Source organism: Coregonus lavaretus (assembly GCF_964263955.1).
Source record: "Coregonus lavaretus genome assembly, chromosome: 11".
In the NCBI taxonomy this organism is placed as follows: Eukaryota; Metazoa; Chordata; class Actinopteri; order Salmoniformes; family Salmonidae; genus Coregonus; species Coregonus lavaretus.
The window spans coordinates 59,939,644-59,953,243 of NC_139998.1; the positions used below are offsets into that span (position 1 = coordinate 59,939,644).

Genomic DNA, 13,600 nt, shown 5'->3' on the forward strand with positions numbered 1-13,600 from the left:
GCTGGCGGTCAGGAAACCTGTTACCGTCACTCTGTCCCACTGCTGGCGGTTCGGAAACCTGTTACCGTCACTCTGTCCCACTGCTGGCGGTCAGGAAACCTGTTACCGTCACTCTGTCCCACTGCTGGCGGTCAGGAAACCTGTTACCGTCACTCGGTCCCACTGCTGGCGGTCAGGAAACCTGTTACCGTCACTCGCTCCCACTGCTGGCGGTCAGGAAACCTTTCAAAGAGAGCTAGGGAGGAGAAAATGTACATTTCATTAGTATTCACTATGCTACATCTTAAATCAGCAACACAAAAGTTTGAAATACAGACAGAACAAAACATGTTAAATTCTGTTCACCGGGAGTCCACTGTCCTCCCTCCATTCATTAATCGTTTGTGTTTTAATCCATCCCAACGTTCATGTACCCTTTATGTAGCTTGTACTACCTTTAGGCATGGCGGCATTTCTCTCTCCACCGAGTCTAACGATTTACTCCCGTACTTGATTGGTCTCTCTTTTCCCCATGATTTAACCACCGCACCACAATGCCCTTCTTATTCATGAACAACATTTTAAAAGGTCATTTTAGTTTGTTATCCCCAATGCTGTCGCTTGACAGAATTGCTTTTTTTCAGAACTCTACAAACAATTACTCACAATATTAACTCCACTCTTAATTTCTCGTGACCCCTCCTCCCTTTCGTCAATTCTATAAATCTATTTCAGAATAAGACGGAATAAAATGTCTCATGAGATGAAAAAAAAAACAAGTTTCTCTGAGCTTGCAAGGAGTGTTTGGCCGTGTCAATTTTAACTTGTTATATTTTTATATTTATTTTTATAGTTATCTTTTAGAATCAATTCCCCTGGCATTTCACATACACTACCAGTCAAAAGCTTTAGAACCCCTCCTCATTCCAGGGTTTTTCTTTCTTTATACTATTTTCTACATTGTAGAATAATAGTGAAGACATCAAAACTATGAAATAACACATATGGAATCATGTAGTAACCAACAAAGGAGGTGTTATGGTGTGGGGGTGCTTTGCTGGGGACACTGTCTGTGATATATTTAGAATTCAAGGCACACTTAACCAGCATGGCTACCACAGCATTCTGCAGTGATACTCCATCCCATCTGGTTTGGGCTTAGTTGGACTATAAGTTGTTATGGATACAGGTATCCTGTTGGTGTTTTTGTGTTTTTCCTCTCCTTCTGCCCTAATCACAGGTGTCCTTTATGTTCCTGATTGGAGGTCGTTGGTGTGTCCCACCTGTCAGTCATCAGTTCATCTGCTGATTGCTGAGGTGGACCAATCAGTGGCCACTTCTCCTGATTGCACCACCTGTTTCTGGTTTTCATTACCCAATCACATCACACATCCCCTTGTTTTAAAAGCCAGTCAGTTGTGTTTTCTGAAAGAGACTATTTTTGTTTCTGAGTATGGATACTGTGGTGTCTTGTTTTTTGTGTACTCACTCATTTGCGGTTTACTCCATATGGTAACTATGTTGTTTGTTCCTGGGAAAAGGGGATTTTTAGCAAGTTGCCCTTAGGCATACACTACCCGTAGGAAAACCTTGTCTAAAAACACTAGTTAGACCTGAGCGGACCACCCACTGTATTTTTGTGTAGTTAGCAGTAGCTTAGCGGTTCTTGAGGCAGGCAAGATCAGTTTAGGGGTTTTTGACTTTATTGTTTCATTCCTTGGGTCCAGCTCAGCCCCTTTTCCCCAAACCTTTACCGTGTGTTTATAATAAACATTTTGTGTTTGACGGTAGCTTTTTGGTTGTCGGTGTATTTTGTTCTCACTGTTCCTTGTCAATATTCTAATTAGCATGAGTTATGTTACGGGCCTCTTTTCCATCCACCCTAGACGTTTAAAGCCACGGGGTTCGTAACACCAGGAATGAGAGTGGAACGTCTGCCTGCTGTCTTCCTGCAGTGAACTGCCTGGTGCCAGCATCTCTACAACCCCCTCACAGGAGGAAGATTGGTGCCAGCATCTCTACAACCCCCTCACAGGAGGAAGATTGGTGCCAGCATCTCTACAACCCCCTCACAGGAGGAAGATTGGTGCCAGCATCTCTACAACCCCCTCACAGGAGGAAGATTGGTGCCAGCATCTCTACAACCCCCTCACAGGAGGAAGATTGGTGCCAGCATCTCTACAACCCCCTCACAGGAGGAAGATTGGTGCCAGCATCTCTACAACCCCCTCACAGAAGGACGATTGGTGCCAGCATCTCTACAACCCCCTCACAGGAGGAAGATTGGTGCCAGCATCTCTACAACCCCCTCACAGGAGGAAGATTGGTGCCAGCATCTCTACAACCCCCTCACAGGAGGAAGATTGGTGCCAGAATCTCTACAACTCCCTCACAGAAGGAAGATTAGTGCCAGCATCTCTACAACCCCCTCACAGAAGGACTTAATGATCCCTATCGCCTTAGTTGACACAATAATAACTTAATTATACCATGCATTCACAATACACATAATCCAGTCAAATTTCATAATTATATTATTTTAAATGGTGCAACAACAAAAAAAATATAGCACAAATAATGAAAGGAGAATATGGCTCCAACAATCACCTTGTCTCATTAGTGGAGTGGACACCCCAGGGGTACATAATGTATCCTGAACCTTTCTGAATATTTCCCTGAAAATGGGAACAACCTCCTGGGGAAATGTGCCCTCCTCCGTTCCTACAAGATGAGAAAGAAAATACAGCTCTGTCAGTCTCCTCATTAGTTCTGGTTGGCTGTTGATGCTCCTCAGTAGTTCTGGTTGGCTGTTGACGCTCCTCAGTTCTGGTTGGCTGTTGATGCTCCTCAGTAGTTCTGGTTGGCTGTTGATGCTCCTCAGTAGTTCTGGTTGGCTGTTGATGCTCCTCATTAGTTCTGGTTGGCTGTTGATGCTCCTCAGTAGTTCTGGTTGGCTGTTGATGCTCCTCATTAGTTCTGGTTGGCTGTTGATGCTCCTCAGTAGTTCTGGTTGGCTGTTGACGCTCCTCAGTAGTTCTGGTTGGCTGTTGACGCTCCTCAGTTCTGGTTGGCTGTTGATGCTCCTCATTAGTTCTGGTTGGCTGTTGATGTGGAGAAACTGCATAGCCTCCATTTCCTCGATCAAGCAGCACACGGTGTCTCTGTAGTGGAGAAGAGCACAGGCTGGGGAGTTCTTGCTGACTTCTAAGAATGTGCGGAAGGGGTCGCTTGGTCGAATGGGGTCAATGATTGCCAGTTTCTGAAGTAGAGGCAAGAGAAAGGTGCCACTCTTTTCGGCAGGAGACAGCAGATCCTTGTGCTCCACATGAAGCAGGCCTTCAGAAACATAGATCTGTAAAAGCTTCTTCACTGGTGCGTCACGAATTAGTGTCCTGCAGTTTGTATTTGTATTTATTATGGATCCCCATTAGTTCCTGCCAAGGCAGCAGCTACTCTTCCTGGGGTTTATTATGGATCCCCATTAGTTCCTGCCAAGGCAGCAGCTACTCTTCCTGGGGTTTATTATGGATCCCCATTAGTTCCTGCCAAGGCAGCAGCTACTCTTCCTGGGGTTTATTATGGATCCCCATTAGTTCCTGCCAAGGCAGCAGCTACTCTTCCTGGGGTTTATTATGGATCCCCATTAGTTCCTGCCAAGGCAGCAGCTACTCTTCCTGGGGTTTATTATGGATCCCCATTAGTTCCTGTCAAGGCAGCAGCTACTCTTCCTGGGGTTTATTATGGATCCCCATTAGTTCCTGCCAAGGCAGCAGCTACTCTTCCTGGGGTTTATTATGGATCCCCATGAGGAGCTGTCCTTCCACATCGTCATGTCACCCCTTCACCAGATGGTCTTGGGATTGCCCTGGCTCAGACTACACAACCCCACTATCAATTGGATCACCAAGAGGATCACAGCCTGGTACCCCTCATGCCGGAAGACCTGCCTGCCGGTGGTTTGTTGTTCCACGTCAATGGAGTGTCCGGAGTCCACCCTCCAGCCCAACATTCCACGTGAGTATGCAGATCTCTCCGATGTCTTTTCTGCCTCCAAGTTTAAGTGTCTCCCTCCTCACAGGCCCTGGGACTGCACCATTAACCTGCTGGAGGGACAACACCCCCCGAAGAGTTGCATTTACTCCCTTTCCATAGCGAAGACTGAGGCCATGGAGAAGTATGTGGCGGAGACCCTGAAACAGGGGTTCATCAGACGCTCTACCTCTCCTGCCTCCGCCAGCTTCTTCTTCGTGGCCAAAACAGACGGAGGACTGAGACCGTGCATTGACTACCGGGGACTGAACGCAGTCACCACCAAGTACCGGTACCCCCTCCCTCTGGTTCCATCTGCCATCGAGCAGCTGCGAGGGGCCCGGTACTTTACATAGTTGGACCTGAGGAGCGCCTACAACCTGATCCGAATCCGGGAAGGAGACGAGGGATGACGGCATTCAGCACTACACTGGCCACTATGAATACTGCGTCATGCCCTACGGCCTCGCCAACGCACCTTCCGTGTTCCAGTCCTTTGTCAATGACGTGTTCCGAGACATGCTGAGTAGACAGGTGGTGGTGTACATCGACGATATCCTGATCTACTCGGCTACGTTCGAGGAGCACGTCAGGGACGTCCGAGCGGTCCTACTCCACCTCCGGGAACACAGCCTGTTGGTGAAGGGGGAGAAAAGTGAATTCCACCAACAGGCCATCTCCTTCCTGGGATACAGGATCAGTCCTCAGGGGGTGTTCATGGAAAGAGAGAAGACGGACGCCGTCAGGTCATAGCCAGTCCCCACCACCATCAAGGGCCTACAGAGCTTCCTGGGCTTCGCTAATTTCCACAGGCGTTTCATCAGGTCCTTCAGCTCCATAGCCGCCCCGCTCACCTCTCTCCTTAAGGGGGGGCCTCAGAAGATGGCCTGGAACCCTGAGGCTTATGTTGCCTTCAAGAGGCTGGAGGAGAGGTTCACCACAGCGCCCTTCCTAAAACACCCAGATGCATCTTGTCCTTTCATCCTGGAGGTGGACACATCTGAGGAAGGCGTGGGTGCGGTCCTCTCCCAGCAGCAAGGTAAGCCAAAGAAAATGTATCCCTGTGCCTTTTTCTCGAAAAAGCTTACCCCCGCAGAGAGGAACTATGGAGTTGGAGACAGGGAGCTGTTGGCGGTGGTCCTCGCTCTGGAGGAATGGAGACACTGGCTGGAGGGCGCAGTCCATCCATTCCGGATTCTCACTGACCACTGGAATTTGGAGCACATACGGGCAGTGAAATGGATGAACTCTCGTTAAGCCAGGTTTGCCCAATTTCTTACTTGCTTTCAGTTTATTCTGTCCTACCGCCCAGGATCCCAGAATGTGAAGGCCAACGCACTCTCCAGGATCCACCATACCGGAGAAGGAAGGATCTGGGGGGTCCTATCCTGCCTCCGTCTCTCATCGTTGGGGATGTGGACGAAGACATCCGCCTGGCGGCTCAGGAGGACCCAGCGCCTGCCAACGTCCCTCCGGGGCGCGTGTATATACCCACCAGGGTCCGTGACCGCCTGCTGATCTGGGCGCACACCACCCTTACGGCAGGGTACTCTGGTATTACGCGTACCCTGCATTCTCTAGCCCAAAAATACTGGTGGCCCACCTTGGCTTCTGATGTCTCCCACTACGTCAACTCCTGTTCCGTATGTGCCCAAACGAAGACACCTCGGAACACCCCGGCAGGCAAACTAGTTCCTCTCCCAGTGCCTGGGACCCCCCCCTTTGTTCAGGGACACTTTATTCCATTTTTGTTAGTCACATGTCTGTGGAACTTGTTCAGTTTATGTCTCAGTTGTTGAATCTTATGTTCATACAAATATTTACACATGTTAAGTTTGCTGAAAATAAACACAGTTGACAGTGAGAGGACGTTTTTTTTTGTTGCTGAGTTTATTTTCTTTATGCAGATTATTTTTTATATTTGCATGGAAATCTGTCGCCAATTGGATGGAAACCAAGCTATTGTCACTGAAAAGGGAGGGGGAAAGGATAGCTCAATCTGATTTTGTTAATCTAAAAGCAAATAAATAATCTCAGTGATTGACAGTATGAGATGCATGTTGACCAATCAGTGAAATAAGATTAAATCTAGTCATGATCAGTAAAAAATATTCCATTCAGGTACATTTAGTAGATCGGCTTTATTCCAGCATTGACGTTACACATCGTTCACTTTTGGGAAAATTGGTCCTGCCACTTGGTAGCTAGCTATCGTTAGCTGAAATAAATGATGAACTAATGTGAAAGTGCAACTGTAAACTATAAATTAATGAGGTCCCAGTCGGAGGGTTCTCGGTTGAACGTGGACGCATAGCGGATATTCCTTGCACTTTGAAACCCAAGTGAAACCGTGACTTATGAGAAACACTCTTTTCCGAAATTCAACAGGAAACTCCTCAACTGCGGTGCAGACTTCATCGGAGGAAGAGGCAAAGCAAGAGGTTTTACTCCGGCAGAAATCTGTCCACGAAAAGCCCACAAAGTGATAAATATTTGTTTCGAGGTCAGCGTGTCGAATTTGGTCAACAAAACATTGAATTGCTCATTTGCTGTATGAAGCTTATTTGATGTAATAGAAGTTTCGTAATGGTTAGTTGTTATGAATGCACTGATATAAGTGGACGCACAATTCAGCAATTTACCCAAAAACAACTTTATATTGGAGTTCTGCCTGTCGTTGATAGAGGACTCATCATCGCTGGGCTCCCGAGTGGCGCAGCGGTCTAAGGCACTGCATCTCAGTGCTATAGGCGTCACTACAGACCCCCCTGGTTTGATTCCAGGCTGTATCACAACCGGCCGTGATTGGGAGTCCCATAGGGGCGGCGCACAATTGGTCCGGGTTTGGCCGGTGTAGGCCGTCATTGTAAATAAGAATTTGTTCTTAACTGACTTGCCTATTTAAATAAAGGTAAAATAAAATCATGGATATAACCCGTATTAGCATGGACATTGCCATCGAGGGCTTCCAGCATTTTAAAGTAGTCAACTGGGTGGCGATCTGCCAATGGAGAAAATGTACTACTTTAAAATGGAGATGTTCTCAATGGTGCTGCCCATGCTGTCACATACTTTACAATGGCACAGATACAAAGATGAGTCCTCAGTCTCTATTGCCTCATTGGCCTGTTCTTCATATGCGTATCTGCCCTCTCATTGGCTAGAATGGTCCCACCTGATCCGCCTGCCTTCCATCTTTGAGGACATGTATTTCCATTGTTAGAGTGAATATGTTGTCAATATAATAGACAATCTTTGACTTCACTAGGAATGGCAGTAAATGACTGTAGTAAACTCACTCAATGGTCCACCAGTATACACTGAAAGTATTCAGACCCCTTGACTTTTTCCACATGGTTGTCCTTCTGGAAGGTTCTCCCGTCTCCACAGAGGAACTCTGGAGCTCTATCAGAGTGACCATCGGGTTCTTGGTCACCTCCCTGACCAAGGCCCTTCTCCCCCGATTGCTCAGTTTGGCCGGGCGGCCAGCTCTAGGAAGAGTCTTGGTGGTTCCAAACTTCTTCCAGATAAGAATGATGGAGGCCACTGTGTTCTTGGGGAACTTCAATGCTGCAGAATTTATTTGGTGCCCTTCCCCAGATCTGTGCCTCAACACAATCCTGTCTCGGAGCTCTACGGACAATTCCTTCGACCTCATGGCTTGGTTTATCCTCTGACATATAATTATAATAATAATAATAATTAGTCATTTAGCAGACGCTCTTATCCAGAGCGACTTACAGGAGCAATTAGGGTTAAGTGCCTTGTTCAAGGGCACATCGACAGATTTTTCACCTAGTCGGCTCGGGGATTAGAACCAGCGACCTTTCGGTTACTGGCACAACGCTCTTAACCACTAAGCTACCTGCCGCCTGTTGACATGCACTGTCAACTGTGGGACCTTATATAGACCGGTGTGTGCCTTTCCAAATCATGTCCAATCAATTGAATTTACCACAGGTGGACTCCAATCAAGTTGTAGAAACATCTCAAGGATGATCAATGGAAACAGGATGCACCTGAGCTCAATATCGAGTCTCATAGCAAAGGGTCTGAATACTTATGCAAATAAGGTATTTTTTTTATTTTTTTATTTTTTTTAGAAACCTGTTTTCGCTTTGTCATTATGGGATATTGTGAGCAGATTGATGAGGGGGGGAAATTATGTAATCTATTTTAGAATAAGGCTGTAACGTAACAAAATGTGGAAAAGATGAAGGGGTCTGAATACTTTCCGAATGCACTGTAATATGATGTGTAATAATGTGACCAGATTTGATTGCATTCGTTCTTATGTTTCTTATTAACCAGTACATTTCAATGAACTCACTCTCAAAACTATCACCACGGTGATGTAAATCTCAGAGATATTAAACATGCATTATTATGCTATTCTGGTTTGACAGTTGTTCAATTGCTCAATTAACAAATGTAGAAATGCAAACAATTCAAAGATAATCTCACCAGAAATCAAATACCAAGAAGATCAAGAAAATCCAGATCCGTATTTGTAAAACAGTTAACAGCGGTACAGTATTGTCCAGGAAGCCTACGCATGGATAACCACCATAAAACAGCTTCAAAATCAACAAGATTTACAAGCAGTCACACATCTGTAATACTTCTGAGACTCTGTATTGTCTTGAGGGTATTGATGAGGAGCATCCATGATTTAGGAGCCAGTAGTGATCCTCCCGTCACAACCGGTCTGTTTCTCCAGCAGAGCACTAGCAACTGGGAGAGAAACAGTGACATCATTCTTCACCAGTCTTGTTTGATGTCAGCCATGTCAGTACAACAACAACAACAGTGACAACTACAGTGTATGCATCCCAAACGCCACTATTCCCTATGGGGCCTGGCCAAAAGTAGTGCACTTTAAAGGGAAAAGGGTGCCATTTGGGAAGTAGTCTGTGTTTTAGAGTCTTGAGGGGTGGTTTGGGGGTCGAGCAGAGAGAAATGTTCTTCTCTCAGCACTGTTCAAAGCCAGCCATCAGAGACAGGGCAAGGGACTCCACTATAAGAGAGAACAGAGAAAAGACAGTCAGAACACTGTTCACACCAGACCACACCAGACGCCCTTCACACCAGACGCCCTTCACACCAGACGCCCTTCACACCAGACGCCCTTCACACCAGACGCCCTTCACACAAAAATCTTTATTTAACAGATCAGTGTCTAACTTACAGTGTGGAAATGATCCGCGGCAGACAGCCTTGTTTAGTATAGTCACCAAGAACATGTGACAGTTCTTGAAATCAGATTCCATCTTATCAATGGACTCAATCCTGGAAACGACAGAGGAACACCATTTTCAATGTTAGGGTATTATGATGCCCCGCCCACATGACCTACTTCCTGATAGAACCTGATTGTTTTGAATTTGAAAGATATGTAAATTTAATGTTGAAGAACATTTTAGAAAAAATTTAAACATTTTCATGTAGTATATGCCCTCCGGAAGCACTCGGTTAGCATATTAGCATCCTCATAGACCAGGGGTCTTCAACAGGTCGATCGCGAAGCAACAAAATGTGTTAGTTTTTTTTCAGCTCTCAAAAAATGGTCTTCAGATTCGATTTAAGCATTGACATGGGCTCAGAACATCCAAATAATTGTAATTTTGAGTGTAAAACAGAGAAAATGGAATTCAGGAAAATACAAGGAGTGCCTGTTTGAAAGCTAGGAAATAATTAGTGAGTAGCTGGCGACATGTTTCATAATTTAAAGTAACTAGAAAAGGTTGGAGAGCCCTGTCAGACTTATGGTAGTGGGTTAGCATAATAGACTATCTATTGGTCGTTATTCATACAGGCTGTATCCCTTTTCAATCAAAGATCAATGCTTGAAATGGCAATATTGTTGGTCCGGTGTGGCCTAGTTGGAAACCTTGCAATGCCAAGAATTGTGGGTTCGATTCCCGCTGGGACTACCATTGGGAAAATGGATGCACACGACTATGTCGCTTTGGATAAAAGCTTCTGCTAGCTTGGAATACTTTTATTCTATTCTATATTTGACAGAATATCAAATGACAAAAGATAGAAATGGTGCCGAAATGTTTTATGTAGATAACATTAGAATATTTGCTATCTGTTGTGGTGCAAAGCTAACTAGCTAACCCGCCAAGTGAAGTCTGAGGATGCTACAATAAACAAAAATGAAATAAAAGATCGCAGAAATTTCTCACACAAACAAAATTCTTATTTCTCTACAATTTTATGCACACATTTGTTTTATGCACACATTTGTTTACATCCCTGTTAGTGAGCATTTCTCCTTTGCCAAAATAATCCATCCAGGTGACAGGTGTGGCATATCAAGAAGCTGATTAAACAGCATGATAGTGGTCCTCTGTAGCTCAATTGGTAGAGCACGGCGCTTGTAACGCCAGGGTAGTGGGTTCCATCCCTGGGACCACCCATACGTAAACATTTATGCACGCATGACTGTAAGTCGCTTTGGATAAAAGCGTCTGCTAAATGGCATATTATTATTATATCATTACACAGGTCCCCTTGCTGGGGACAATAAAAGGCCACTAAAATGTGCAGTTTTGTCACACAACATGCCACAGATGTCTCAAGGGAGCGTGCAATTGGCATGCTGACTGCAGGAATGTCCACCAGAGCTGTTACCAGAGACTTGAATGTTAATTTCTCTACCATAAGCCACCTCCAACGTCATTTTAGAGAATTTGGCAGTACGTCCAACTGGCCTTAACTACAGACTACGTGTAACCACGCCAGCCCAGGACCTCCACATCCGGCTTCTTCACCTGCGGGATCGTCTCAGACCAGCCACCCGGACAGCTGATGAAACTGTGTGTTTGCACAACCGAAGAACTTCTGCACAAACTGTCAGAAACCGTCTCTGACGGTCATCTGCGTGCTCGTCATCCACACCAGGGTCTTGACCTGACTGCAGTTCAGCGTCGTAACCGATTTCATGTGGGCTACGGACAACGAACACAATTGCATTTTATCGATGGTAATTTGAATGCAGAGATACCGTGACGAGATCCTGAGGCCCATTGTCGTGCCATTCATCCACCACCATCACCTCATGTTTCAACATGATAATGCACAGCCCCATGTCGCAAGGATCTGTACACAATTCCTGGAAGCTGAACATTTCCCAGTTCTTCCATGGCCTGCATACTCACCAGACATGTCACCAATTGAGCATGTTTGGGATGCTCTGGACCGACGTGTATGACAGCGTGTTCCAGTTCCCGCCAATATTCAGCAACTTCGCACAGCCATTGAAGAGGAGTGGGACAACATTCCACAGGCCACAATCAACAGCCTGATCAACTCTATGTGAAGGAGATGTCGCGCTGCATGAGGCAAATTGTGGTCACACCAGATACTGACTGGTTTTCTGATCCACGCCCCTACCTTTATTTTAAGGCGTTTGTGACCAACAGATGCATATCTGTATTCCCAGTCATGTGAAATCCATAGATTAGGGCCTAATGAATTTATTTCAGTTGACTGATTTCCTTATATGAACTGTAACTCAGTAAAATCTTTGAAATTGTTGCATGTTGTGTTTATATTTTTGTTCAGTGTAATATGCCGAGTGATTCCGAGTGTGTATACTACGTGAAAACAAACGTTTACATTTTTTAAATAATTTTCCTCACCAGAGGATTACCATATCTTAGAAATTATGTGAACGTTATTTAATAGTTTATACAAATGTAATTTAAATTTAACTGAAAAAAATTCCTCACCAGAGGATTACCATATCTTAACAATTATGTGAAGGTTATTTAACAGTTTTTACAAAAGTAAATTAAATTTAACGGCTATGTTCCAATTAGCCAGAAAGAGGAAAACAACTTGCCGTTGTTTCCAGGAATCATAAGGTGAATAAATGGACGATTCTAATAAGCAGAATAACATTCATTGTAAGATTTAAAGGAAAGACACAGAGAGAGTCAGAGCGGTCCTTCGAGACAGATATCATCTCTACTTAACATAAACACATGATTGCTTGTAATCATTATAGCTGATTTGGCTAATAAATGACAGCACTCACTTCCATGCTCCAAAGCCAACCTGCCAGCGGTCTGAGAAGATGAGGACCAGATTGAGAACCTTCATGATCGCCTCCTTCACAAAGCTCACCTGGAGACAAAACATCACCAGTTACATTCTGAAAACTCTGGTGTTGCTCTCTGCAGGGGCTTCTGTGTTCTGTAGCAGGACTGCATCGCCTTGCCTCAGGAGATGGACCATGTCTCCATGGGGAAAGTGGGACAGCTTCTCTTAAATCATGATGGACAGGTATCTAGTGGACAGGTAACTATCTAAGTGGACAGGTATCTATCTAGTGGACAGGTATCTGTAGGACAGGTATCTAGTGGACAGGTATCTAGTGGACAGCTATCGTCAAACATCTCATTCCAAAATCATGGGCATTAATATGGAGTTGGTCCCCCGTGCACAAAGCGAGGTCCGTACAGAAATGGTTTGTCGAGATCGGCGTGGAAGAACTTGACTGGCCTGCACAGAGCCCTGACCTCAACTCCATCGAACACCTTTGTGATGAATTGGAATGCCGACTGCGAGCCAGGCCTAATCACCCAACATCAGTGCCCGACCTCACTAATGCTCTTGTGGCTGAATGGAAGCAAGTCCCTGCAGCAATGTTCCAACATCTAGTGGAAAGCCTTCCCAGAAGAGTGGAGGCTGTTATAGCAGCAAAGGGGGGACCAACTCCATATTAATGCCCATGATTTTGGAATGAGATGTTAGACGAGCAGGTGTCCACATACACTACATGACCAAAAGTATCTAGTAGACCAGTATCTATAGGACAGGTATCCATCTTACCTTCTCTCGCAACAGACAGCGGTCGTGGATAGTGGACAGGTATCGATAGTGGATCTTAATCAGCTGGTCCAGGTCTTTAGCCTCCTGGACCTGGTGCTGGAACTCCAGACCAGTGCTGTGAAGAATCTAACAAGATAGGGATATCGCCAAGATATGGAACATTTAGATATTGACCAAAAAATCTATGCAGACATGTATTATGATTAGAGCGGCATACAGATGCCTGATGGGAAACTAGACTAGAACTACAACTAGACTAGAACTACAACTAGACTAGAACTACAACTAGACCAGAGCTAGAACTAGACTAGAGCTACAACTAGACTAGAACTACAACTAGACTAGAGCTACAACTAGACTAGAACTACAACTAGACTAGAACTACAACTAGACCAGAGCTAGAACTAGACTAGAGCTACAACTAGACTAGAACTACAACTAGACTAGAACTACAACTAGACTAGAACTACAACTAGACTAGAACTACAACTAGACCAGAGCTAGAACTAGACTAGAGCTACAACTAGACTAGAACTACAACTAGACTAGAACTACAACTAGACCAGAGCTACAACTAGACCAGAGCTACAACTAGACTAGAACTACAACTAGACTAGAACTACAACTAGAACTGGCTCCTTGCTCCTTCTGTCTCTTCCATTGATGACCTATGACCTTGACCAGCAGTAATACATGTTCACTATGTGTCAACCTATTGCTGGTCTTACTCTAGTCACAATGTAGTTGT

The 13,600-nt window shown here is 45.1% G+C and overlaps 1 protein-coding gene across 1 annotated transcript in view; it reads right to left on the minus strand.

Moving 5' to 3' along the window:
* Positions 1 to 7,652: 7,652 nt before the first annotated feature.
* tubgcp5 (tubulin gamma complex component 5) overlaps positions 7,653 to 13,600 on the minus strand; it is a 50,798-nt gene continuing 44,850 nt past the window's right edge. Inside the window, exons 19-23 of the mRNA XM_084171308.1 lie at positions 13,581 to 13,600; positions 12,853 to 12,978; positions 12,056 to 12,144; positions 9,197 to 9,297; positions 7,653 to 9,025 (exon numbers count right to left, since the gene is read on the minus strand). The exon at positions 13,581 to 13,600 is cut by the window's right edge and continues 129 nt beyond it. Of these exons, the coding sequence (XP_084027434.1) occupies positions 8,979 to 9,025; positions 9,197 to 9,297; positions 12,056 to 12,144; positions 12,853 to 12,978; positions 13,581 to 13,600 (383 nt within the window). The 3' untranslated portion in view covers positions 7,653 to 8,978. The remainder of the gene's footprint in view (positions 9,026 to 9,196; positions 9,298 to 12,055; positions 12,145 to 12,852; positions 12,979 to 13,580) is intronic.